Source organism: Hyperolius riggenbachi, chromosome 4, assembly GCF_040937935.1.
Source record: "Hyperolius riggenbachi isolate aHypRig1 chromosome 4, aHypRig1.pri, whole genome shotgun sequence".
Lineage (NCBI taxonomy): Eukaryota > Metazoa > Chordata > Amphibia > Anura > Hyperoliidae > Hyperolius > Hyperolius riggenbachi.
In genome coordinates this window covers 195,664,354-195,691,255 of record NC_090649.1, presented here as the reverse complement: position 1 = coordinate 195,691,255, position 26,902 = coordinate 195,664,354, and the positions used below count along the sequence as shown (strand labels likewise).

Sequence of the window (26,902 nt, the reverse complement as noted above, 5' to 3'; positions counted from 1 at the left end):
TGGTGTTTCTCATCTTCTTGATAATTGATTCTTTAATGGGGTTTTAGACAACTTGTGGCAGGGCAAGCTCAGACAGAGAAAATCGGCTGCCTAATGCAGACATGTAGAGCAGGCAGTAGGGAGCTGACATAGTTACCTGTCTAGGAAGCTCCTCTCCTCCACCTGTGGCGCTACAATGACAACATCGTCTTCTGTCTTCCAATCGGTGGTGGAACATGGGCGATGAAAGAGTATCATCCATCACCCCTCTTCCACCACCGACTGGAGCTGTAAAGCTGACACCATGCTCTGAGCCCGGATTACATGTCATATCATGAGATCTATTTTAGCATTGCAGCGCCACAGGTGGAGGGGAGGAGAAGCTGACCCAGCAGCCCAGACAGGTAACTATGACAACTTTCTGCCATCCATTCTGCATAGCCTGCCAGGCTAAAGAAGACACACTTCCCCAGCGGCAGGAAAAATGTGGCCCAGCAACGCACATATAGTTTAACTTTATGTAGCTGCTAAAAGGTTAAACAAGGTACTGGTATTTTAAGCAGTATGGACAGGTGCCAAGTCTTGTTGGAAAATGAAATCAACATCTTTATTAAGGTGGCCACACACTAATTGTTTTAATTAGTTTTCAATACAAGGATTACAATCAATTTTTCTGATTGATTGTAACATTTGAAAAATCTGACCAAGTTAGTTAAATTTTTCTCCAATTATTAAAAAAAAATGTGAAAGTTCTGAGAAAATGCTTGTGTGTATATATTAAGAAATTGACAATCTACTCAACACCATTCAATTTTCATAAAAATTGATCAGAAAAATCCACCACTCATGATCGATTTACTGTATATTGAAGAAAAAAAAAGTATTTTGATTTTCAGGAAATCTGATTTTATCATGTGTGGCTACCTTAAAGAGGAACTGTAACGACAAAACGGCCCCTGGGTGGTACTCACCTCGGGTCAGGGAAGCCTCAGGATCCTAATGAGGCTTCCCACGCCGTCCTGCGTCCCTCGGGGGTCTCGCTGTAGCCCTCCGTACAGCCGTGACGCAATATTTACCTTCCTGGCTCCTGCGCAGGCGCTCTGATGGCTGTCGGCGCCGAAGTAGGCGGAAATACCCGATCGCCGTCGGGTCTGCTCTACTGCGCAGGTGCAAGTTTCCGGCGCCTGCGCAGTAGAGCGGACCCGACGGAGATCGGGTATTTCCGTCTATTTCCGTGCCGAAAGTCGCCACAGCGCCCCCGCTGGAGCCAGCAAAGGTAAATATTGAACTGACAGTCGGCACAGTCGCCGGCTGTTCGGAGGGCTGCGGCGAGACCCCCGTGGGACAGAGGACGGCGTGGGAAGCCTCATTAGGATCCGGAGGCTTCCCCCACTCGAGGTGAGTACCCCCCAGGGGATCTTTTTGTTGTTACAGAGTCTCTTTAAAACTTGTCAGCAGAGGGAAGCATGAAATGCTCCCAAGGTTATCCAAGCCATCTACTAAGGAATTTTAGACTTTATAAAACAACACCAGCACATGACACGGCCCGCCAAACCATCACTGACTGGAAACTTCACAGTGGACCTTAAGTAACTTGGATTGAGTGCCTCTTCACTCCTCCTCCAAACTCTATGACTTTGTCTTCCAAATGAATTGCAAAATGTACATTCAACCGAAAAGAGCACTTTGGACCACTGAGTCTATTTTATCCTCAACCCAGGTAAGATGTTTCTGACATTTGTCTCTGGTTCAGGAGCTGCTTGACAAGAAATGTGACAGTATATAAAGTCCCCATGACTGTATGTGAGGGCCCTTGAGGCACTGACTCCACCTGCAGTTCACTCCTTGTGAATCTCCCCCAAATTCTTGAGTGGCTTATGCATCACAATCCTCTTAAGGCTGCAGTTATCATTGTTGCTTATGCACTTTTTTTCTGGTGCTTCTTTTCTTTCCACTCAGCTTTCCATTAATATGCATGGATACAGCGCTCTGTGAACAGCCAGTCTTTTTTCAGTAATGGCCTTTTTAAGGCTTACACTGCTTGTAGAAGGTGTCTGTGGTCTGGACATCTGTCTGTCATGAACTTACCTGCCACTTATTCCCCTGGTTGATCTGGTCTTTTTGAGAAACTGCTTGTGCAGCCAACATCCGCTCCGACCCCATGCGGCACTTATGTAGACTGTGCACAAGTAGTTCCTTTAGTTGGGAGCGCACAGCTCTTTTCTCTTCTTGTGCCCTCAGACCCACTCATGTGCTGCAGCCCCCTATAGTCTGCAGTGTTACTGAAGCAGCCAATGGCTGCTGGGATTTGGGGTTCCTCTCATCGATCTCTTCCTATATAAGTTTGCCCCTGTAAATGATTTCTCACCCATGATAGTGACTCAGACTACTTATACCTTTCTGACTGTATCTGCCTAGTTTGGTTCTGGTGGTACTTTTTTTCCCAGGCTTAGTCTCAATACCTTGCGCACAAAAGACCAGGGTATAACCAAGTGGTGGAACGACATTGTTCAGTCATCCCTCAGCTAAGTGGGGACACACAACATAGAGTGAAGACTGTAGAGGAGATTGGGGTATTGAGACTGAGGGAAGGTTGGAGTTCCACTAGACCTCACACTGTCAAGTCAGAAGTCTTCTCCATTATTGTGTGACCTACTGAATCAGACTGAAAGACCATTTAAAGGGTCAGGAAACCTTTACAGGTGTTTGGGATAATTAGCTAAGTGAAATGAGACACCCTGGGCCTTATTCTTATTATTATTTTTCTCCTAAGATTTTTTTTGTAGGAGATAATGTCTCATCTTCACTTTAAAATAACTTTTCAGCACTTTGCAGTTTGAAAAGAACCAAAAAAGTCGGTTACAAAGTACTGTACTATCAAAATTATTTTGAGTATTTTCTTACTTGCTGGTGGCCTAAAGGGCATTTTCTCCTGGGTGATAGTTTCACACTTTAACTACTTGCCGACCGCTCCACGCCAACTGTCGTGAACGCGGCAGCAGCTCCAGGACCACTCCACCCTAATTGGCGTGAATGGCCTGGAATGGGGATTGCAGGGGAGCGCGCATCCTTGCTTTGATGACGGAGCTCCGCTCCACCTTCAGCCTCCCAGCGCCGATCGCCACACGGAGACTGTTAGATGGCGAAATCGCCATCTAATAAGTCTGTACAGTGCTGCGATCTAAGGCAGCCCTGTACTGGAGGGACACAGAAGCGATCCACGGTGATAGGCTGAAGCTTATCACAGCTGATCTCTGTGATAGGCAGACAGGGTGAGGGAGGGAGGGATAATAAAATCATTAAAATTTAATAAAAAATAAATACAATAAATATTTATAAAAAATAAATAAACACACCTGGGGGCATTCTGACCACACCAAGAGAAAGCTCTGTTGGTGGGGAGAAAAGGGGGGGGGGATCACTTGTGTGCTGAGTTGGACGGCCCTGCAGCGAGGCCTTAAAGCTGCAGTGGTCTATATCTGTAAAAATGGCCTGATCATTAGGGGAGTTTAACACCGTGGTCCTCAAGTGGTTAAAGGACAACTAAAGTGAGGAGAATATGGAGGCTGCCATATTTGTTTCCTTTTAAACAATGCCAGTTGCCTGGCAGCACTGCTGGTCTATTTGGATGCAGTAGTGCCTGTATAAAACCAGAAACAAGCATCCAGCTAATCTTGTCAGATCTGACAATAATGTCAGAAACACCTGATATGCTGCATGCTTGTTCAGGGGCTATGGCTAAAAGTATTAGAGGTAGAGGATCACCAGGACAGCCAGGCAACTGGTATTGTTTGAAAGGAAATAAATATGGCAGCCTCCCTATCCCTCTCGCTTCAGTTGTCCTTTAAAATGCCTTTGAAACCACCAGCAAACTAGAAAATATTAATACTAACTTTAACAGTCCATTTAACCTACTTTTTGGTGCTTTTTAAATTTCAAAGTGCTGAAAAGTTACTTTAAAGAGAAACTGAAATTATCTCCTAGGAGAAAAAGTTAATTACATATGGGCCAAGGTGTGAAAATATCACAGAGAAAAGTGAATTGCAGCACAAAAGTACCAAAAGTAGGAAAAAGTATTTCAAAAGTATGTTCTTGCATGCTTCTAACTTAAAAGTCATTTTATTTATAAAGTATAAAGTGAATTAAAAAAGAATCCATGACCCGTATGTAATTATCGTTTTCTCCTGAATTTTCCACAGAGATATTTTTTTTCAACTTCTCTTTAAAATAACTTTTCAGCACTTGGCAATAGAAAAAGTACCAACAAGTTGGAGAAAAAGTGCTATTTAAATAATGTTTTGAGTTTTCTTATTTTCTGATGGTTTAAAAGTTATTTTATTGACAAGGTGTGAAAATATCACCCATGAGAAAACGTTAACTGCATATGGGTCCATGGGCCCAAACCAATTCACTTTTTCTCCTGTTCCATTTGAGCCGCACGCGTCTGCAAGACGCGCGACGGCACTTCCATGTCTGCGGGAACGCACACGAATCCCATCAGCTGAAATCGCAGCCTCCCGCACCATTTCGGATGGAGATGCCGGCCGAATCGCTAGCTTAAGCGAGTCGGCCGGCGGCGATATTGAACCCTATGGCAGAGTTTCCCCGTGCAATTTGCCTGCAGAAAAACTCTGCAGTTTTGTTGCGGTAAGTGGAAACAGGCCCTCAGTCTTCTCCTAGATTATATGTTTACATCTTATCAATAAAGTGCATTTTAAGCCACCAACGATCAATAAAATACTCTTATTTCAGTACATCTCCACTTACTTTTTGGTACTGAAAAAATATTTTATACAGAGGATGAAAAATTATCTCCTAGGAGAAAACTTAGGAGAAAGAGTGAATTGGATCGGGCCCATTAAGTTTTGAACTTTTTCACCATGTTATAATTTTCTGGGATACCCTGACCCATATTAAAGTTACCTTTTCTCCTAGATGAAATTTTCACTCATCAATAAAATGGCTTTTAAGCCACGAGCAAACAAAACAATGCACTTAGAATCATTTTAATAGTACTTTTTGGTAATTTTTTAATTGCAAAGTACGGAAATGTTATTTTAAACAGAAGATGAATAATTATTTCCTAGGAGAAAAAGTTTATTGAATAAGGGCCATTGAATTTTGGGTTTTTAATTAACTGTGGGCTATAATAAAAAAACCAAAAAAAAACACATAAACTTTAATACTTTGTGTGTAATTGAATTACTGAAAAAAATAACCTTTGGACAATATTATAATTTATTTAAATGCACCTGTGGTGCTCTTGAATATCATAAATACTAATTGTGTAGACATTTGTGTGCTGATGGGCCCTTACTTAATGCATGTAAGCATTGCTCCTTAAATCCAGCGGGGAACTAATCAGATTATTTGAAATATATATGTTTTAGGGCCAAATTTGTGTCTTGACCAAGTAAGATTACTATTTAGGTTTAAAAAATATTAAAAGTTAAAAAAGTTTCTTGGCAGCATGTGAGGAAAACTCCAGCTTGCACAATGAGGATGAAAGTGACAAGCCATTCAGGTAACACGAAAATGTATGTTGTGCTTATATGTACTAGCATGAGCTTTCAGCCAAAGGCAAAGAACAAAGAAAAAAAAAGGAGGAAAAAGGACCCAGCAGATTAACTGCAGGAGCTGCCAGCCAACGCAGCGGCTTCCTACACTGTGGCTATAACAGGTTGACATCTGTTCTCTGTGACTCAGGAGTTGTATTATGCACAGTGATAAGAATCTAGAGAATTGCTGCAAGGAAATTACAAAGCAAGTAGAAATGTTAAATAATGCAGTGCACCAACATAGTCATTTGCCACAGATCCAGTAAATGTATTTTTTATTTAACAAGCTAAAATGTGGTCAAAACATTAAAAAAATGCCCTACCCCTTCAACCCTTACAAAAACGCTTCCTGCCCTTCACTCTATACTGAACCCATTCTAGCAAATAAAATGTGCAAGTGCAAGTCAAAACAGAACAAGCAGGATGCATGCACCCCTCTAGCTATAATCATTGGCATTCAAACACAATAATTGTATATCTTTAATTCTTTTTGTTAACAGAAAAATAGCCATATAATGTCTATTTTGATTTGTATCTAAATAAAAAGCTAATCTGCAAATGGAAGCCCTTCAATGCAGCATTCCTGAACTATTTACACATTTTTGTTTTTATTTTTAGTCATAGGCATGCGTCTTAATGTGAAGAAGTCACACCAGATTGGCTAAGTGTGATAAGGCAGTCAAGTGCAGTAATCCATGGCAAGCAATCAGATTTCAGCTTTCTAGTGCATCTCTCAAAACTGTCTGCCCTGGATGGCTAAATGAGTGGGGCCTAGGAACAAGCCATAAATAGGTACAAATATTGCCAGTTTCCACAGATTATAGCAAAGTTTAAAGCCCAGCTACACTTAAAACTTTTATTTTAAATAAGTGGAAAAGGGTTACAATCTTTTTGTGTTTTTATTTACATCAGTGTACAAACAGGAAATAGGACCATTTTAATATTTACTACTGTCACTTCCTTTCTTCCGTTGTGACACCGTAGATTTAAACTACACTTGGTGTCACAGTCAGGAAATGAGGGGAAGTCATTCAGGTGAATGCACAGACAGCATTACAAAAATTGGTATCAGAAGTTCTAATACATCTTTAACTAATTTAAAAAGTAAATATCAAAAAATTTAGACTGGAGTTGTACTTTCTAATGTAACTCCAAGAACTCCAAGTAGAACTTTTTTGGGGGTATTTTGGGATATTACGGTGGAGTTTCAGAAGTCCTATCAGCTGGGTGAGGGGGAATTTCTTGTCATGTTCTTCTCATGAAAATTACAGCTGTTATAAAAACATAAAATGGGAGTAAACTCCCAGTTGGGATTTTATTCTGTTGGCAACTGTTGGTGGTGAAAATTCTTTGAACTTTCTGCTGTCAAATACTCCCAATGGGGATACCAGGCAACAACAACAACAACAACACTTCAATTTTCAGGATGTTTTACTGTATTCAATTTATCATGGCTGTAAAATATTATTTATGATTGATTGCTAATGTTCACTGTACTTTAATCAATGTCCTGGTACAGTAGAATCTTTTTATAGTAAACTCTTAATATAGTAAACCTCTGGATATAGTAAACTCAGGCCTCATGTCCCAGTAAATGCATCTGTATAAATATACAATATATGACCAATTCTGATATAGTAAACGTCTGATACAGGAAACTACTTTTTCTGGTACCTTGGAGATTACTATAAAGAGGTTGTACCGTATTCTGGTAAATACAAAACTTAGCATTCTTTGTTCTTTATAACCTCTTTATAAAATCAAAAGTACAGCTACCAGCCCTTTTTCATATATATATATATATATATATATATATATATATATATATATATATATATATATATATATATATATATATATATATATATATATATATATATATATAATCGTTGTGCTCATTTTATGATGGAATATGCTCACCTTGGACACATACTAACATTTACCACAGTCTGTTAACACTATTACATGCATTCAATCTGTGAGTAAGGTCATGCTATGTTATGTAAACTCATCCTAAGGGTAATGGGTTGTGGACTGAATTCACAGTCATATGAAACTAATAATATTAGGGCTGTTCTTCTGACAAAAAAAAATTAAGATTAAAAGGTTGTCAATTTTGCATCTTTGATTAACCAAACAAGAAAAAAATATGTTACAATGCAATTCAAAAAGTTCTTGAATAAAAAAATAAAATGGTAAGTTGTTATTTAAATAACATATACAGTTTGTTAGTTTATACACTTGGGCACATATTTATTAAAGGACATCTGAAGTGAGAGAGATATGGAGGCTGACATATTTGTTGCATTTTAAACAATATCAGTTGCCTGGTGTCCTGTTGATCTTTTATGCATCAGTAGTGTCTGAATCATACACCTGAAACAAGCATGCAGCAAAACCAGTCAAACTTCAGTCAACCATCCGATCTGCGTGCTTGTTCAGGGTTTATTGCTAAAAGCATAAGAGAGACAGAGGATCAGCAGGACAGCCAGACAATTTGTATTGTTTAAAAAGAAATGAATAAGGAGACCTCCTCCCCTTCACTTCAGGTGTCCTTTAAGCAAAGATAGAAATCAATCTGATGAAAGATGATCTCTAGTTGTTTGTGGTTTGCATACATCAAGATGCTTTTTATTTGTTTCATAGACGTTTGTTTATAAATATGTGCCCAGAAAGGGTATAGGGCTGAAAATATCAACCCTGCCTCTTGACACTCCTCTCCCTCTGTTCACTACATTTGTTTGTAGGACTAATGTACTACATGAACACATAGCAGCATTTGGAGCACTACTGCACTGGAATAGCCATACTGAATTATCAGTATTTATCTGCAAGTAGTGCTGAAACTGATTAACCTTATCCTTACATCATGACAAAGACATATCAAAAGTTGCATTACTACCTAGAGGCATCAGATTCCAGGGTAAAATTGTAATTGTGACACAAAAATTGTTATGCAAAAATATATTTTGTTTTGGGGCAGATAGTGGCTGAATTACCCGCTGGCATCTTACATTTCTTTAAAGCTGAACATATACTTAAATTTCCAGATCTGATCACCTGCCATAAGCAGAGCAGTACTAAGGGATCTCACTGTTACAGACTTCTACTACACAGAGATAATATAATAAGACAAGTTAGTCTACAGCAAGAGTGATGGCAATTGAAGTACTGCTGTAGTGCAAATGTTAATCTAGTAAAGAGGCATACTATGCATCCTATGAGTTAAATTGCTCACACTCAACACCAACAGCAATTGTCTTCCGATGTTCTCCTGTCCACAGGATACAACATTATGCTTAAGGGAGGTGACCAATGTGTCTGTACAGTGATCATGACTAAACTGGCATCTAATTCTAGGTACACACCATGCAATTTTCTGGCAGATTTACCTGCCAGATTGATTTTTTTCCAACATGTCCGATCTGAATTACGATCAATTTTCTGATCGATTTCCATAAAAGTGAACGGAAATCGATTGGAAAATCAATCGAAATTCAGATCGGACATGTTGAAAAAAATCGATCTGGCAGGTAAATCTGCCAGAAAATTGTATCATATGTACCTAGCATTAAACTATCAGAATTGATTGTTTTAGGTGACAAAAAGTTTTCTAGGTGTGGATATATGATTCTGTACAGAATATGGAGTGGTAATTAATTATGTTAAGCAAAACATGTAAATTCACTCATAGCTGTTTGCCTCATTTATAGAATATATCATATATCTACCTGAGAAGGGATAACATTGATGGCATTTTTTATAGCTAATTTTTAGTGTATTATTTGAGGTATATAAAATTGGACTTAAATTAATTTTTATTCAACATTTGAACTTTTTGAGCACTTGAACATTTCAAGAGGTCTGTTGCATAACACTAAAATGCTGCATCAGGTGGCAAAAGCAATGATAGCCCTATGGGGCTATGACATTGAATATGGTGCGGCATGCTGCAGTGGGTCAAGTGTATCTGTGCATCATCCGCTTTTTACCCAGAAGTGATGCATACTTTCATTGGAATGCATCACTGTATTGTCGTACTGCAGTGTTATTGTGCAGTGTGACATTTCAAGACCGTTGTGGTGCTATCGCATAACAATTGCACCACAATGGAGATTTCAAATATGGAAGGGGCCTCAAGGAAGTTGAAAACACTCCTTATGAATTCACTATTGTAGTTTCTCCACTGCGAAAAGTTTGATTTCATACACCCACTAAACAAAGGCATGAGTTTCCTTGTTCTGCCAAGGCTAACATTATGTCAGGTGTAATGTTAATTCCATATGACTTTACAAACCACCAGTTCCTTCATTATTAAATGGTCAATGGTAGCACCCTGTACTGCATGGGAGATTAACCTTTTCACATGCAAGTACAAAAGGAACGTAAGCTGGAACGTGTCCCATGGACTCATTTAACAGATCATGGGGTAAGCACTGCTTACAAGTTCACAGAGAGGATGTTTAACTCTACTCATTTTTCTTCACTACAGATTAGTCCCAACCAAAGCAAATTATTTGTGACTAGTGATGTGTAGATTATTCCATTTGAACAAACAGACAAGGAACTTCATATCTTCCTTAACGGCAAGTAATATAGTTCTATAGCACGTGTCGAGCCCCAGTGTTCGAGGGCCATATCTAAGCTAGTGTTTAGGATGGACTGAGAGATGGAGAGGTGTTGTACTTGATGAACCACACCTTTCCTGACTCAGTCCCATCAATCAATTTGAGCTGTGCAAAAAATGTTTGAGGATCTCGGCTCTTGAGGACTGGAGTTCGACATTCCCGTTCTAGAATAATGTTAGAAGCCTGTGAGTAATTCAGCCCAACCAAGTCCACCCATGATAAAATTATAAGGTTTAAGGTGAAAAACCCTTTAAGCAATTTCTAAAAAATATGTTTTTAACTTATAGATATCATCCATGATAAGACTCCAACATAAGTTACATTTCATTCTTTGGTTTATAAAGAGCTGTTTCTCTGTAATGTCTGTGAATTCTGCAGACTGTCTTAATTTATAAATACATGAATCAATTGTTTGCCTGAACTTACTAAATGTGATGCTATTTGTCCAAATAAAGCAGATGCGCTTTATAGATAGACACAAATCTAAAACAGAGGAACATTGCAATGGTGGGCCCTCTCAGCCTAGATTCAATTAGTGGTCTTCACTGATTTCTGGGTTGAGATTTATTTCTCCAGAACTGTTGTCATTTTAAAGGTAACATCTTTATTGTATATTTTTTTTATGCAATGATGGGAACTTGTTTGATCACACAGCAAACTTTGCATAAAATAATAATGGAGTCCAGATTCAACATATTTTCTTCATTTTTTCTTGGTTGGTTGAAAACATTGCACAGGCAATTTAATTTCCATTTCTTTGTTCTATCCAAAGAAGAAAAAACAGTTCAAAAACGTAGTCAGCAGAACCTGTCATGTCAGTTTATGTGTATCGTTTCTGACTCTCAAGTGGGTTCACTGTCAGGACAGGGCAGGATCTTAGCTATGTTGACTCTTGATTAACAACTTTTCCACCATTCATGGTTGGTGTCCCTGAACTTTTTCTTGAACGTCCTTGCTTCTCTCCAATTTCATGCAGTGATGGCTCTCTGTACATGCACACTGAAAAACAAATGAACGCAATTAGTTCCTGTAGAGTGAAGGGTCAGACTTCATTGGTTCTATTAGCATTTATGTGCTTTGCTTTCATCTGATAGATAAAAAGTATTAGCGATACAATATTTACTGTAATGATATGCTTACTCACTGTATAACAGGAATTCCATCCATCTATCTATCTATCTATCTATCAACCTACCTACCTATCTATCTATCTATCTATCTATCTATCTATCTATCTATCTATCTATCTATCTACCTACCTACTGATCTGATGATTCCGATCAAAGGGAAATTTACCAATTTAACTGATCTGCAAAGTTCTCCTTCATTGCATTTCCCTATTAAAGCGGTATTGTCACCATAAAAATCAAATTTCAACAGCAACTGGTCTGAGTGTATTAAGTGATAAAGATGCTAATCCTGCATTCAAAACTTGCAAAACTTTTTCTGCAGTTATGGTTTGTAGTTATCACATACTTTAGGAGCACTGGCCCTAGTGCCAAACAGTTGAATGCTGGGAGTTATTTTTATCTATAATATATTCCTTCTCTTCCATTTATTTCCCTGCCTAGCTGCTTATCAGCAACACTCTCTGATTACTTGTGTTTACAAGCAGGGCTGAGGTGACTCAGTGATTGGATATGTAAATAAAAAAAAAATACAGTGCAGTTGTTAGTATACACCTCAGTGGGAGTGTCTGAAATTCTGCGAGGAGGGCAGCTACTGAATACACAATAAACAAGAGAAGGGAGGGGAGGAAACAAGAGTCAGGGAGGATATGATGTCAGCATTAGCTTGGCAAGATGGCCACTGCCTAGAATAGGATTTTCTGCTTTTCCTTTATAAAATTCACAGGAATCATTACGTGGATAGCACAATACATCTGTTATGTACTGTAAGTAGAAGTAGTATTTATCTACTTATATATGTATTTTTTATTTCTAGGTTAGCATGGGTGTCGCTTGTTCTTTAAACCATGGAGGCTGCATACTGGCTGTTTACAACTAAACTGTCCATTATGCAGCCAGTACTGTCTGTTAAGCAGAATGTATTGGAGGGAAATGCAGCAGATCAGGTGAGTTTGCCCAGCTCTGGTTTTAGCTCATTAAACGGATCCTTAACTGAGAGGGATGTGGATGTTTCCTGTTAAACAATACCAGTTGCCTGGCAGTCCTGCTGATCTCTTTGGCTGCAGTAGTGGATGAATCACACACCTGAAACAACCATGCAGCTAATCCAGTCTGACTTCAGTCAGAGCACCTTATCTGCATGCTTGTTGAGGGGCTGTGGCTAAAAGTATTAGAGACACAGGACCAGTAGGAGAGTCAGGCAACTGGTATTATTTTAAAAGGAAAAATCCACATCCTCCTTAGTTTAGGTTCCCTTTAAGCCCTATAATGAAAGTGGCAGCAGGATACGTGAGTAGTCTTGTAGCTAGAACCTTCATCATTAGGAATTGTGAAATCTACCTTCCAGTGGAACTACTTAAAGAGGAACTCCAGTGAAAATAATGTAGTAAAAAAAGTGCTTCATTTTTTATTTATGTATAAATGATTTAGTCAGTGTTTGCTCATTGTAAAATCTTTCCTCTCCCCAATATACATTCTGACATTTATTACATGGTGACATTTTTACTGTGGGCAGGTTATGTAGCTGCTCCTAGCTGTTTTGGCTGTTAGAGACAGCTGTAAACAGCTAATTCCTGTCTGTGAACATTGTTACATTGTGGCAGTTTGCCCAGAGTACCGTGGTACTCAGAGCTTCTTGTGGGAGGGGTTTCAGCACAAAATCAGTCATACAGCGCCCCCTGGTGGTCTGTTTGTGAAAATCATTATATTTCTCATGTAAAAGAAGGTATCAGCTACTGATTGAGATAAAGTTCAATTCTAGATTGGAGTTTCTCTTTAAGAGATGCAGCTTCACTGCCATGTCACTACAGGAACTACTGTTTACTTACCTTTGTCTTTGAAGTGTTTGTGTACTCATAGTCAAAGTGAAAATGTTTTAAAGGATACCTGAAGTGAGAAAGATATGGAAGCTACCATATGGAGGTATGGAGGTTATGGCTATGGAGGTTACCTCTCAAGCCCGCTGTCTGGGTGTCACCCTGGACTCCGCACTCTCCTTCACTCCCCACATTCAAAACCTCACAAAGTCCTGCAACCTTCCACCTTCGTAACATCTGTAAGATTCACCCTTTCCTGACCTCTGCCACCACCAAACTCCTCATCCATGCCCTCATAATTTCCCGCCTTGACTACTGCAATGCCCTTCTGTCTGGTCTCCCTATGACCCGAATAGCCCCACTGCAGTCCATCATGAATGCAGCAGCCAGAATTATCCACTCCTCCCATCACTTCACCAGTGCGGCTCCCCTCCGTGAATCCCTCCACTGGCTTCCTATCTAGTCTAGAATCAGATTCAAGATATTGTGTCTGACCTGCAAATCCATCCACAAAACCTGTCCAACCTACATTTCAGATCTTACTCAGAGATACACACCAAGTCGCTCACTCCGCTCCTCCAATGAACTTCGCCTGACCCAGTCCCATGCACGCCTCCAGGACTTCTCAAGAGCCGATCCAACACTATGGAACTCCCTACCTCCACCCATTAGGGCAGCCCCCTCCTTCAACACCTTCAAGAAGGCCCTCAAAACTCACCTTTTCACTCTGGCCTACTACCCCTCACAAGTGCTCTAAACCCACAGCTGAACTCTGGTCTCCTACCTCTCGCGTCCCTACCTCTCCCTCTAGATTGTAAGCCTTTGGGCAGGGTCCTCCTCCTTTTGTGTCCTACCTGATCATGTACCTCCATTACTGTAAACCCATGCTATGCATCTGAGTGAACCTAACTTGCTTAATCTCCATGCTCCCCTCCAGTGACTGACTAAGCATTACCTTGTACTCATACTGTGCTGCATGATCTGGTCTTTCTTGTATTTCTGTATTGTCATATTGCTGTATGTTGCCCCTAAATATTGTCTGTAACCTAAACTAATGTCCAGCGCTGCGTAATATGTTGGCGCTTTATAAATACAATAAATAATAATAATACCATATTTATTTCCCCTCAAACAATACCAGTTGCCTGGGCTCCTGGTGATCTTTCAAGGATCAACAGTGTCTGAATCATACACCTGAAACATGCATGCAGCAAATGCAGTCAAACTTTAGTCAGATACATGTGATCTGCATGCTTGTTCAAGGTCTATGGCTAAAAGTATTAGAGGCAGATGATGAGCAGGGCAGGCAGGCAATTTGCATTGTTTAAAAGTAAATAAGTATGGCAGCCCCCGTATCCCTCTCACTTCAGGTGTCCTTTAACATTTGGTCAATAAAGCATTTAAAACTAAGCTCCCCCATAATCTATTTTTTTGTACAAGGTAAGACATTTTAAATAATATGTGTTATTTATTCTAGCAACATACAGACCTGAACTAAAGGCACAGGTTATTTTCTCAATAAAAATGGAATTTCATTTCAACACTTAGCCAGGAAATATGATACAAAGAAGGTGGGGCTTAGCAATTTACATATACAATAAGTAGCACAATTTTATTTTTTAACCAGAATCCTTATCTATATATAGTTACATATAACATTTTGAACACTAAATGGTTAGCAAAAGAAAATACATTGAGCTAGATCCAACTCATGGAGACCATTTTCATCCTCTGCAACTGAAAAAGTACCAAAAAATAGGTGAAAACTTACTGTCAAATTATTCTGAGTAATTTCTTCTTTGCTGGTGGCTTAAAGGGTATTTTATTGATAAAATGTGAAATATCACCTGGGAAAAAAGTGAACTGCATCGAGCCCAATTTTAGATTTACAATAATTGGTTAAATTACACCAGTTGTGGTATTGATCCAAGTAACAATAGCTACTTTTTGTCCTACTTTGGCACATGCACATATTTATGGAGAATCCTATGTTTAAGCATCAATTTGTTTTTTTTCTCACATTTCTATAACCCAGTTTCAAGGCTGTCACAGTACAGTATATGCTTTCTGAATACGCTGAATATAAAAAAATAAGCAACATTTTACTCTGGGAGATATAAATCTTGGCTACCACTAATCCTTACAGAATATCAGACACCTGACAAAAAGCCATTAGCTGGTTGAAGGACAAATGATTTTTAAAAGAACCCAGAAACTCATTTTTGGTTCTCCTTCAAAACCGTTTACAGCTTAGATACGCTGTAAGTAAATGTGAATTAACAGTAATCCTGCCTCAGCACTCCATGGGGATGTTGTTACTAAAGCTTTATATTCAGGCTTTGTGGCTGTACTTTTGTTGGGGTTTTCACTACTTTTCCTTATTCACTGTGCCTAAATGATGTCCTCCTCTCACTTATACCTAATTTCCCCCTAACATAAACGCCTTCCACTAAGTCTTTCCTTAAGCTAAATCCGTAACTTCTCTAATATTCTGATGCCTCATCCCCCTCCCCATATTTCTTTATACTTAACCTGACATACATAAACTCCCCAAACCATATCCCCTAACTCTATCCCTTGTAAACCACTGCCTACCTCTAGCCTGTAACCCTAGCGAATACTAACCTTCCTTTGTCTTTATTTCCAGGTGTTTGATTTGGACACTAGAATCCAGTAGCTAGTTCCAAAAAGGACACATGGTTGTCAATTTGTATAAGCGGAACAGTGGCACTAGGGCTGCACGGTTTTGCGGTTTTAAACCGAAACCGCGATTCACGTGCAGACGATTTCGGGATCATCAGTAGCTTCGGTTTTGGAAGCCACTGATTGGCAGAAGCAGCGCGACTAGCGGTGAATATTTATAATTGTTAATAAGCTGGGGAGCAGCGGGGGCGAGTCCAGTCCAGAGCAGCACACAGCGCCAACAATAGCTAGATAGAGATGGCATGATGGGGCGGTAGGCGGAGCTGTACAGAGGGTACAGCTCCGCCTATCGCCGCCGTCATACAATCTCTATATAGTGATTGGTGGCGCTGTGTGCTGCTCTGGACTGGACTCGCCCCCCGCTGCTCCGCTCATTATCATATGTATTCGCTGCTAGTCCTCGCTTCTGCCACTCAGTGACTCGAGTGGATCTGCCCCCCGCTGCCTGGCTCAAGCACTCGTGACTCCGCAATACACTGCACATTGCCGGATCAGTGACTGGTTTTGGGAGCCACTGATTGGCAGAAGCTGCGACTAAAAGTGAATATTTATGACTGTTAATGAGCCGGGCAGCAGGGGGAGGGCGAGTCCAGTCCAGAACACAGCGCCACCAATAGCTAGATAGAGATGGCATGACGGAGGCGGTAGGCGGAGCTGTACAGAGGGTACAGCTCCGCCTACCACTGCCGTCATACCATCTCTATCAAGTGATTGGTGGCGCTGTGTGCCGCTCTAGACTGGACTCGTCCCCCGCTGCCCCGCTCATTAACAATCATAAATATTCACTGCTAGTTCTAGCTTCTGCCACTCAGTGACTCGAGTGGATCCGCTGCCCGACTCAAGCACTCCGCAATACGCTGCACATTGTTAACTGTCCCCAGCCCAGCATCCTCACAGAAGGCCCCACCTGCATACATGCGCAATGTAATGCTAAAGCTTGTTTTGAAAAAAAAATCGTGAAAAAGATCGAAATCACAATTTCGAGTAAAAAATCGCAATTTCAATTTTTCCCTAAAATCGTGCAGCCCTAAGTGGCACCTTAACTAATAGGCATGCTGTTTAACTGTTTAAGATACTAATATCCTCACCATGGGGAGGAAGTAAGACTACGCTCAATGCATCCTTATTATTATTTATTATTTTATATGTTCAGGAGCTTATTACATATTTTGACACTGGTAATGATACATATGCATTTTATTGTATTGTATTACTCCTCTTATTTTTTGCTTAGAGTGAAAGCATACGGCAGACAAAAATACTCTTTTCCTATTTCTAGTTTTCAGATACAAAGCAGGTCTAGAAGGAGTGTTGAATATATACTACATCCTACAGAAATACAGAAATGTGTTTATGTGAGTGAAAAAATGAACAGGTAAAGTTTAAAATACTGTATTTAATGGACACTGATAATAATGGAATGTACATTATTGTGATGTTTTATGAAGATTAAAATACTATTTGAAGTATCATTTTTTAAATTATAGCCCAGATGTATTAACTAAGAATGATTTGTATTTATTATTATATTTCTAAGGTAATATAGCTGTGGTACTTTATGAAGGTGTGTGTGTGTGTGTGTGTGTGTGGGGGGGGGGGGGGGGGGGGTGAGGCCGCCTTACTGACTACTGAGGATGGAATTCATATTGGTCACTTTAACAGACTGATAGGATGCCTTGGTGTGAGATTTAAATATGTTGCTAGGGAGAGATTCCAATTGGCACACTGTTCTGACCAATAAGAATCCTCCTCGGAAGACCCATGGGGAGCCCTGGCAGGAAATGTAAAGATGCTATTTCAGCAGTAATGAGGCAAAGTGGATGATCAAAGTGGAGTCTTCAGGAAAAACTTTTATAAGACTCCAGCAGACTAAATTAAATGAAACCGCTTGTTAGACATAGTTTATTTTTTTATTTTTACAGGAAGCATAATATTTAATAAACTATTTTTTACAGTGTCTCTGTGTTTTTAAATTGTATTTTTGTGGGAATGGATAAGGAGTGCTAATGTACGCCTATATTTATTCCAAACACCTAGGAGGGTAAAGGATATACCACATTAAGTTACTCACCTGTTTCCTGGAGTCTATCGCCACTCTTGGGGGAGTAGCTAGTAGCAACCCCCACCTCCCTGAGCATGAAGTGGAGATAAGCCCCTTGTCCTGGACAGGGTAGCTTTGTTGAGTGTGCATGTGTGTGTGTGTATGCGGGGGGGTTCTGCCCTGTTCTTGCACACTCCTCCAAGCAATGGACCATGCAGGCTGATATGGTTCAGGTTGCAAAGCCTCATACTGGCCTTTTCAGCCATTCTGACGATGTCAGTCTGCAAGGGGGAATAGGGGTTAAAATAAGGTGGAATGCTTATTTTTTGCATTATTAAATAATGAGGTAAAAAAACATTATAGAAACAATTTTCAGATGACCAACGTCTTATCACCTGGACAGAGCAGGAGACAAGTTCCCCCTAAGGCAATAAACAAAAAACATAACATTCAGCCAATTACATTCTCACATGACAGTGGGAGCTTATATTTGCCCAGCCCTACTGAGTAAATTGAATCATGGGAACAGCAATTTTCATGATTTGACACAAAAACAGCTCTTAAAGCACAACCGAGGTGACATGTGACATGATGAGATAGACATGTGTATGTATAGTGCCAAGCACACAAATAATTAGGCAGTGCTGCTTTTTTTCTTTCTCTGCCTGAAAGAGTTAAAATCAGGTATGCAAGTGATAGTTTCTGTCCGGATCAGGACCGGGTCTGACTGGGTAAGACTAATAGCATACCCCTCATTGATAAGTAATTAAAGCCATAAAATACTTTCCTGTCAGTAAATGGCTTCCTGGAGCAGGAATGAGATAACAAAGGTCAATAATTCATAGATTTGAGCTCTAGCATACTTAAATGAAGGTGTCATTGAGTAGAGACAATGAAACAGTAAACACGTAAAAACTAGATTGAAATATAAAATAAAACTGTGGGATATCTAAAAAAAAAGTCATTTTTAGGAGACGGAGGATAGATACAATTGTTTTACTCATCCGTTTATTTTCACCTCGGATGTCCTTTTACACTGGTAATAATTGTAGTTGGATAGGTTCTGCTGACTCAGTATTGCTTTGGAGCAACATCCTAAAAGCGGTGTTGCCTTCTTACTGCCAGTATAACAGACATGGCTCAAACATCAAAGTTTTTCTTATAAAAACAATGGAGCCTTATATAATCATTAGTAAAGTTAATGTTCGCTTAAATGGAGTATTCTTCAAGTCTTGTGGAAGAAACATGGCCTTATCTTGAAAGAGAAATACTATATATAGTCTAATAGTTATTAAATACTGTGTAAAAGTTATAAAGCCTGCCTTAGAAGTAAATTCATTAGAAAAACTGTCAAAAATAACCTAAAAATGATTTTCCTCATCCAACTTTGGTCATAGAATATAGTAAAGAAGAACCACTTAATTGGCCTTCTTTCAGCAACAAGTAGCAGCACGAGCCACTTCATGTGCTCTTCCAGCTGAAGTGGTCAAATTGTCTAACTTGGAGTTAAAGGAGGTCAAGGACATCATCCACAGGAATTGTGAAGAGCTCACTTTAATCAAGATGAATCTGTCTTGACCTAAAATTAAAAGAATGTCGGATAGAAAGAATATAGACAATCACTGATGGAATTGTAATCAATGAGGTCATTACATAAAAGATTCCCCATAACCATTCATACTATTTTAGAGAGTGCTATTAAATTAAGGCATCCTCCAATGGAAGGAAATCTGCCCTTTGAAGTGACCCTGCAAATCATCTGTGAAGAAGATTGAAAAAGCTTTAATAAAGTTCCTAAGTATCCAGGCCAAAACACTTATGCAGAGGCCCCTGGGTGTCACTGACTGCAGCCAGTCAAATATAAATTTTGGACTTGGGAATCACAAGAATGAAAACTGATATTAAATGAGAGAAACTACCAGCCAAAGAAGTTATCCTAATTAAAGGAGAAGACAGTGTTTCCATTTCAGCAATTCTCAGCATTAATATGTTTGTATAAATTTTTGTATAACATATGGTTCCAGATGTACAGGAAACAGTGGAAGTGGGCTTTCTTTATTTATGGCTAAATGACGAGTATTCCTTTAATTAAAGAACATTTTCAGTGTTTTGGAAGCTACAGAAAAGTGCTGCAAGAAGCACCATGCAAAGTCAGGATGAGTCCAACTAAAGTGAGGATACAATGATCTAAGAATCTTGGACATGGCAGGAGTTGGGGAGAGATGCAAGATCACACAAGCGGTGGAATTTTGAAAACCTCTATAAGCAGGAGAGAAAACTGTTAAAGGGATACTGTAGGGGGGTCAGGGGAAAATGAGTTGAACTTACCCGGGGCTTCTAACGGTCCCCCGCAGACATCCTGTGTTGGCGCAGCCACTCACAGATGCTCTGTCCCCGCCTCCGGTTCACTTCTGGAATTTCAGACTTTAAAGTCTGAAAACCACTACGCCTGCGTTGCCGTGTCCTCGATCACACTGATGTCATCAAGAGCGCACAGCGAAGGCCCAGCATGGTCTGTGTCTGCGCAGTACACTCCTGGTGACATCAGCGGGAGCGAGGACACGGGCGTGCAGGCGCAGTGGTTTTCTGACTTTAAAGTCAGAAATTCCAGAAGTGAACTGGAGGCGGGGCCGGAGCATCGGTGAGTGGCTGCGCCAACACAGGATGTCTGCGAGGGACCATTAGAAGCCCCGGGTAAGTTCAGCTCATTTTCCCCCGACCCCCCTACAGTATCCCTTTAAGGTGAGAATCCTGAGGCATTGGAATCAGCTAGAGATACAAAATGGGATTCTAATTAGAAAAGTGATTTTAGGACAACAAATACAACCATGACAAAATCTAGTGGTGTCTAAGTTGCCAAAAATATTATCAGAACTATATATTATTATATAGGCTTTGTTAAGCCTTCATTCTCTTGCAATGACAAAAACTTGTTCAGTACTCCTGATTACAATGCTAAACTACTGAAGTAAAGGAGGCGGGGGTGAGGGGGGGGGGCAGAGTCCATTATCACCATGATTTGGACATATCAGCTCCATTAAAAGCAGTCACATTAAACATTATTTCAGTAGACTCCTAAGTTGATACTTGTATCAACGTCTAAGTATTGAATAACCACTTTACCAAGTTTGTAGTGGCTGCACCCGAGACTAATTAACTGACATCACTGCATGCTCTTATGGAATGACGTCCAAGACACAACTATTCACAACAAACAGCTTGTTTCTAAAGCTGAACTGTAGGAGTATGGCAATTATATGACGTAAAATACTACCATTCTCAAGGAGGTGACATCTGGGATTACTATAGTCAATGGAACAGGAAAATATATCAAGATAGACTGTTTATACAAGGTATCTAGTCTAGTTTGTGGCATCACTATTCATACCATAACCTCTTTGTGACCAAATACTTTTACAAAGCACCCTCGTGTAACTAAGTCCCCTTAGCCACCTTATTACTATGAAAAATGTGCACAATCCTGCATCAACTCAGAATTATTTGCATCTCATTGATAAATGGGTTGGCTCTCTCTAAAAGACTTGTTAATATAAGTTTTGTTTACATCATTACCAGATTAATAAAGTTATGGAAGTATGTCTCACAAATTAAAAACTTTAAGGCCCTGTTCACAGTGGTCAGTTGCGTTGCAAAATAAGTCTGCATGTCAAATCACTGCCCATACAATTCTATGGGCCTGTTCACAGTAAACTCTATGGCCAGTCTCCATTGCAGTTCACAGTCCATACAACATGTGAGTTATACAACTGACCACTGTGAACCTAGCCTAATTAATTTTATCTGGAAACATGCAGAGTGGTTTGTTTTGAATGGAGCAGGAACACTAAAGAAATATATGTTGTTTCAAAGATGTAATTGGCTTCATTATTTGTGAGAAAGTGCAAGGTTAAGTCAGCTGTTAAATTGCCCCCTACTGATTAGGACTTTATTATAATGTTTTTGTTGTCAGCCAGGGAATACCAGAGAGCAGAAGCAGGGGTAAAATGTCAATGATAATCAGAAAATTTGATTTAACTAATTGGTCTAAACCAAGAAGCAAAAATTTGGAATTAAAAAATAACAGCTTCTCGCAGATGACCCAGTTAACCAGCAGGTGTGTTAATTGTTCATGAAATTGATAGCCTCAGTTTACCTTGCCTGGTAAGGCTATAAGAATGTTTAACTAGTGTTGCTGTTCCTGTTTGGGGTTTCTCAGATTCATTTTGATGGCACACCTTCAGGTTCAAAAATCATAAAACATAATCAGGGTGGGTAGAACTGAATATATCCATGGAATCCTATATGGGGATACAAAAATGTCTACCCACGTGGGTTCCAGTCATAATTTTTTGTGTTTGCAGATAACCTACTGGTAATCCCCCTTGAATGAAATACCAGGCAATCTGGATACACCAGCTATTTCTGCATGCTGGTCTAGTGGCAGTCTATGCTTCACATAGTTAAATAAGAGAAATACGTTTGTGGGGCTTATTTTATTGCATTGCATTAAGACTACATTAACTCAATAGTCTTTATTTGACTAACATTTCTTAATTTTTTTTTTGGATTGCTGTTGGTGCTGTGTGCAAACAAAGCCATTAAAAAAGACTGCTAACCAATAAACTAAAGTATTTATGTTGGCGCTTTATAAATACAATAAATAAATAAAATAAATAGACCACTTGTTACACCTATTGTTAGGGTTTGTGATTCAAAACTTACCCCAATAACGAATCCTGATAAAATTGTTGAACTGATTCATGAGTACCTTGATTGATATTAAACATGCTGTGAACAGTATTGACATGCATACACATCAATGTTCTCCTGCACTGTGTACTAGGCCCTTGCTTGACACATTTTGGCAAGTTTCAGAAAAAAAGATATGAAAATTAACTGGATCACTTTTGTGTACAAAAATCCTGGGGAAATTAAGCGCCAGGGAGGTTAAATGCAGCACATACTGAATTTGGCAATTTAGCAGCAGAATGGTTCCTAGATAAAGTGGGTCTTTCAGTGATAAGCCCTGAAGAAGCAGCATTTTTAAATGCCTGTTTCACTAGACCAGTGATGGCTAACCTTGGCACTCCAGCTGTGGTGGAACTACAAGTTCCATGAGGCATTACAATACTCTGACAGCTCTAAGCATAACTCGGGGAGGCAGAGGCATGATGGGATTTGTAGTTTTAACACAGCTGGAGTGCCAAGGTTAGCCATCACTGCACTAGACGAAGCTCTCTTTGCAATCAATAATCTTAAAGCGGTATTGTCACCATAAAAATCAAATTTCAACAGCAACTAGTCTGAGTGTATTAAGTGATAAAGATGCTAATCCTGCATTTAAAACGTGCAAAACTTTTTCTGCTGTTATGGTTTGTAGTTATCACATACTTTAGGAGCACTGGCCCCAGTGCCAAGCAGTGCCAAAGAGTTGAATGCTGGGTGTTCTTTTTATCTATAATATATTCCTCCTCTTCCATTTATTTCCCTGCCTAGCTGCTTATCAGAAACACCCTCTGATTACTTGTGTTTACAAGCAATGCTGAAATGACTGAGTGATTGGATGTGTAAATAAAAAAAATACAGTGCCGTTGTTAGTATACACCTCAGTGGGAGTGTCTGAAGACTCTGGGCGGAGGGCAGCTAATGAATACACAATGGGCAAGAGAAGGGAGGGGGGAAAACAAGAGTCAGGGAGGATATGATGTCATCATTAGCGTGGCAAGATGGCCACTGCCTAGAATAGGATTTTCTGTTTTTCCTTTATGAAACTCACAGGAATCATTACGTGGATAGCACAATACATCTGCTATGTAAGTAGAAGTAGTATTTATCTACTTATATATGTTTTTTATTTCTAGGTTAGCACGGGTGTCGCTTGTTTTTTAAGGTAGTGAAAGCACTGGAGCCAGATGGATATTGGTCTTTGTTTTATAAAACTTCCACCTCCACTTACCCCTATGGCTTGAGAGAAAGGCAATCACTTCATCCATTCTCTTTACAAGCTGCAATATCTATGATCCCTATGAAATACTATGAACCATATCAATATATGATTCCGATGAAATACTAGAATCATATCAGTTTCAGCCTACTTCTCTTCTTAAAGTGGACCCAACCTAAAAATACAAGATTTTAGAAATAAAATCTATTTTCTAAATTATTATAATAAATAGCAGCCTTTTTTTCAGCTGCATGATGACAAATATAATTTTTTTTACATTTATTGGAGAAACCCCTCCCTTCCTTTCATATTGCCGGGACAGAATCTGGCAAACTGGTGGAGTAGAAGGTGTCCAGCAAAGGAGGAATTGCTAATGGCTGCCACCTGTATAACCCTAGTTATGAAAAGAGAAGGGTGAAAAGCATGCACTGAAATGCTCATAGGCTTGAAGGAGTGTTTATTTATCTTTGTATGTGTCAGAGTGGTGCAACTAAATATTTTGAATTTAAAAAAATGTTTAGTTTGGGTCCGCTTTAATGTAAATACTAAATTGTTAGGTGAGGTTTTAGTCTTCTGTGTTAATACCTTTTTAATTGAAAATGCAAAAACAGAAAATACATGGGGTTTGCCTGTCATTAGATGTATACAAGGCATCTGTCTTGAGGTCATTTATATTTTGCATTAAAAAATGGGGATTTGGGGATCACTTTTTAAAGCAATCCTGAAGTGAAAATAAATGTATGAGATAATGACTTGTATGTGTAGTACAGCTAAGAAATTGAACATTGGTAGCAAAGAAAAGAGACTCGTATTGTTTTCCAGAAAGAGTTTAAAAAAAAAACCTTCAATTGTTATGTATGCAAAAAGTTATACAATGTATGCTCTTTTTGCATACATTGTTATGTATGCAAAAAGAGCTATTCGACCCAACTTGGTTGTTTTCTGAAGCACTTAAACAAACAAGAAACAATGAGCTGTACTGCTTGAGATAAAGAGAACCTTAGGTGGGTATTTAAAATCTTAAGAGAACACAGAGGTATGTCCTGTGCGCTATGACATGCTTCTGGAAGGTACTTCCTTGGGTGCGGCTTAGCTTCCGATTGGAGGAAGCTCACAGAGGTGGGCAGCGGCTGGGACAGAGGCGGGGGAGGCCAGATAGAATGACCGGCTGGAGGTAAATACAAGGCTAGCGACAAGGAGCTTGTTGATAGCCTATCGCTTTTTACAGGGGGACACGGCAGACCCCGGGAGGGACTAGGGGTGGCAATAGCAAGACACAGAGGGATGTCATAGCGCACGGGACATGCCTCTGTGTTCTTTAAGATTTTAAATAGTCACCTTGGGTTCTCTATAAGGTTTTACTGCAGGAAAGTTCAAAGGGTTATTAGCTCTGCTTTGCTTTATAGCTTAAAAGACAGAGTGTGATTTTAAAAGTGCAAATGTGAAAGAATGATGCAATGTTAAAAAAAAAAAATATATATATATATATATATATATATAAATGAAAATAAAACCATGAGACTCTTTTCTTTGCTACTAATATTCTATTCATTATCTGTACTATACATACAATTCATTATATCATGGTTTTTTTTCGCTTCAGGTTTGCATTAACCTAGATAAAATAACTTTATTCAAATCCGCAAGCATGTGCACATTTTGCTGGATTTAATCTGGCAACATTCCCCATGGAAAGAGGCACATGCTAGGGCTGCCCACTATTGCCTATAACATTTATCCTGGCTCTTGGTCCCTTTGCTCAACCTACATGTCTAGATTCGTATATTAAAGGGAAAAACTAAGCTGGTGTCACACATAAAATCAGACTTTGACAATCGATTATCAAGGGATGGTTGACTTCATCGGTAAGTAAGAAAATATACATTTTTATCCATACAGTTCAAAAACACTAGGGAGAAGTGAGGAGGAGAAAGCTGCTGTTAGGTTATCGGTCTTGTTTGTTGCACTTAAAAAGAAAACATGCTATGCAACAATCTACTTGCTTGCTTAAACTTTTTTTTCCCTATAATTAATATGACTTTGTTTTTCCTGGTTCATTCAAACGGACCAGTTGCTTTATTCTCATTCAATAATTACGTCAGGTATAACAGAGAGAGAACATCATGTTGCCTTAATTGTCCTATTTATAAATGTTGTACTTTCAAACACATAGGTTTAAGTGCTCCAAATTATGTGCTTGCTGTATCATACTGAGCTCAGCATCCCACAGAAAGCAGCATATAGCCCCACTTATACTTTCCTGGTAAATTCTGATTCTTTTGTGTTTTACAAAAGCTCCATGCTTGCAACACAAAAACAAGGCCTTCAAACCTTTCTCAACTTGGGGAGAGATTAAGTGCAAAGGATGGAAAACAGAAACAGAACTATGAGGGCAGATTTAAGATATGTGGCTGGATAATGTAATGTAATGTAGTGTTTAACGATACCCTAGCACTCCTAAATTTTAAAAATGGGGGGAGCAGGCAGTCCTCATGCCCACTACTTCCCCCTTTCTTCTCCGCCCCCCTCTGCTAGTTTGTAAAGGCCGCCCACAGCTATTTCCAGGTCAGAGAGCAGTGCGCAGGTGCTGCCTGGCAACGCATCATTGATCGCATGCCTGTGGATAGGAGTGCTCTGTGCATACGCACTATGTATCCTAAGCGCTAAGGTATCCTTTACGGGCTCTGCCTCTGACACAGATGACCTGGCTTCAAATCTCTGCTCTTGCTGTTCAATAAGCAATCACCTATTCAATAAGGAGACCATGGGCTTGACTCCCTAACACTGCTACTGCCTATAGAGTCCGCCAGGAGAAAAGCGCAATATAAATGTTATTTGTCATGTCTTGTGTCATATGTGAATAGAACATTTTTGGAGTACTGATGCTAGTTAGGATGAAATGCTTGAGCTATACTAGCTGCATGCTCTGTACACTAACTAAACTGGAAACTCCCTGCACTGCCTTTGCCATCTTCAAGGTCTTAACTGAATATGCTGATGCAAGTAAAGAGAACCGGCGGGAGGGGAGGTGACAGACTAAAGGAGTTGTTAAAAAGGGAGTATTTTTGGATAAAAAGACTTGATACTTTGGAACCCAAGGGGTTA

At 39.5% G+C, this 26,902-nt stretch overlaps 1 protein-coding gene and 1 long non-coding RNA gene across 7 annotated transcripts in view; one reads left to right on the top strand and one right to left on the bottom strand.

Annotated features, from left to right (window-relative positions):
* Positions 1-10,746: 10,746 nt before the first annotated feature.
* FGF12 (fibroblast growth factor 12) overlaps positions 10,747-26,902 on the bottom strand; it is a 606,762-nt gene continuing 590,606 nt past the window's right edge. For all 5 annotated transcript variants that reach the window (XM_068281186.1, XM_068281184.1, XM_068281185.1 and 2 more), the window contains one exon: positions 10,747-11,164. In XM_068281186.1, the coding sequence (XP_068137287.1) occupies positions 11,046-11,164 (119 nt within the window). In that variant the 3' untranslated portion in view covers positions 10,747-11,045. The remainder of the gene's footprint in view (positions 11,165-26,902) is intronic.
* The window catches only part of LOC137571682 (uncharacterized), a 68,526-nt gene continuing 53,787 nt past the window's right edge, over positions 12,164-26,902 (top strand). Inside the window, exons 1-3 of one of the 2 annotated variants that reach the window (XR_011031404.1) lie at positions 12,164-12,239; positions 17,092-17,187; positions 19,251-19,782. This is a non-coding gene — a long non-coding RNA (uncharacterized lncRNA). Of the gene's footprint in view, positions 12,240-17,091; positions 17,188-19,250; positions 19,783-26,902 lie in introns of those variants that run through there. The other variant, XR_011031405.1, reaches the window with a different exon arrangement.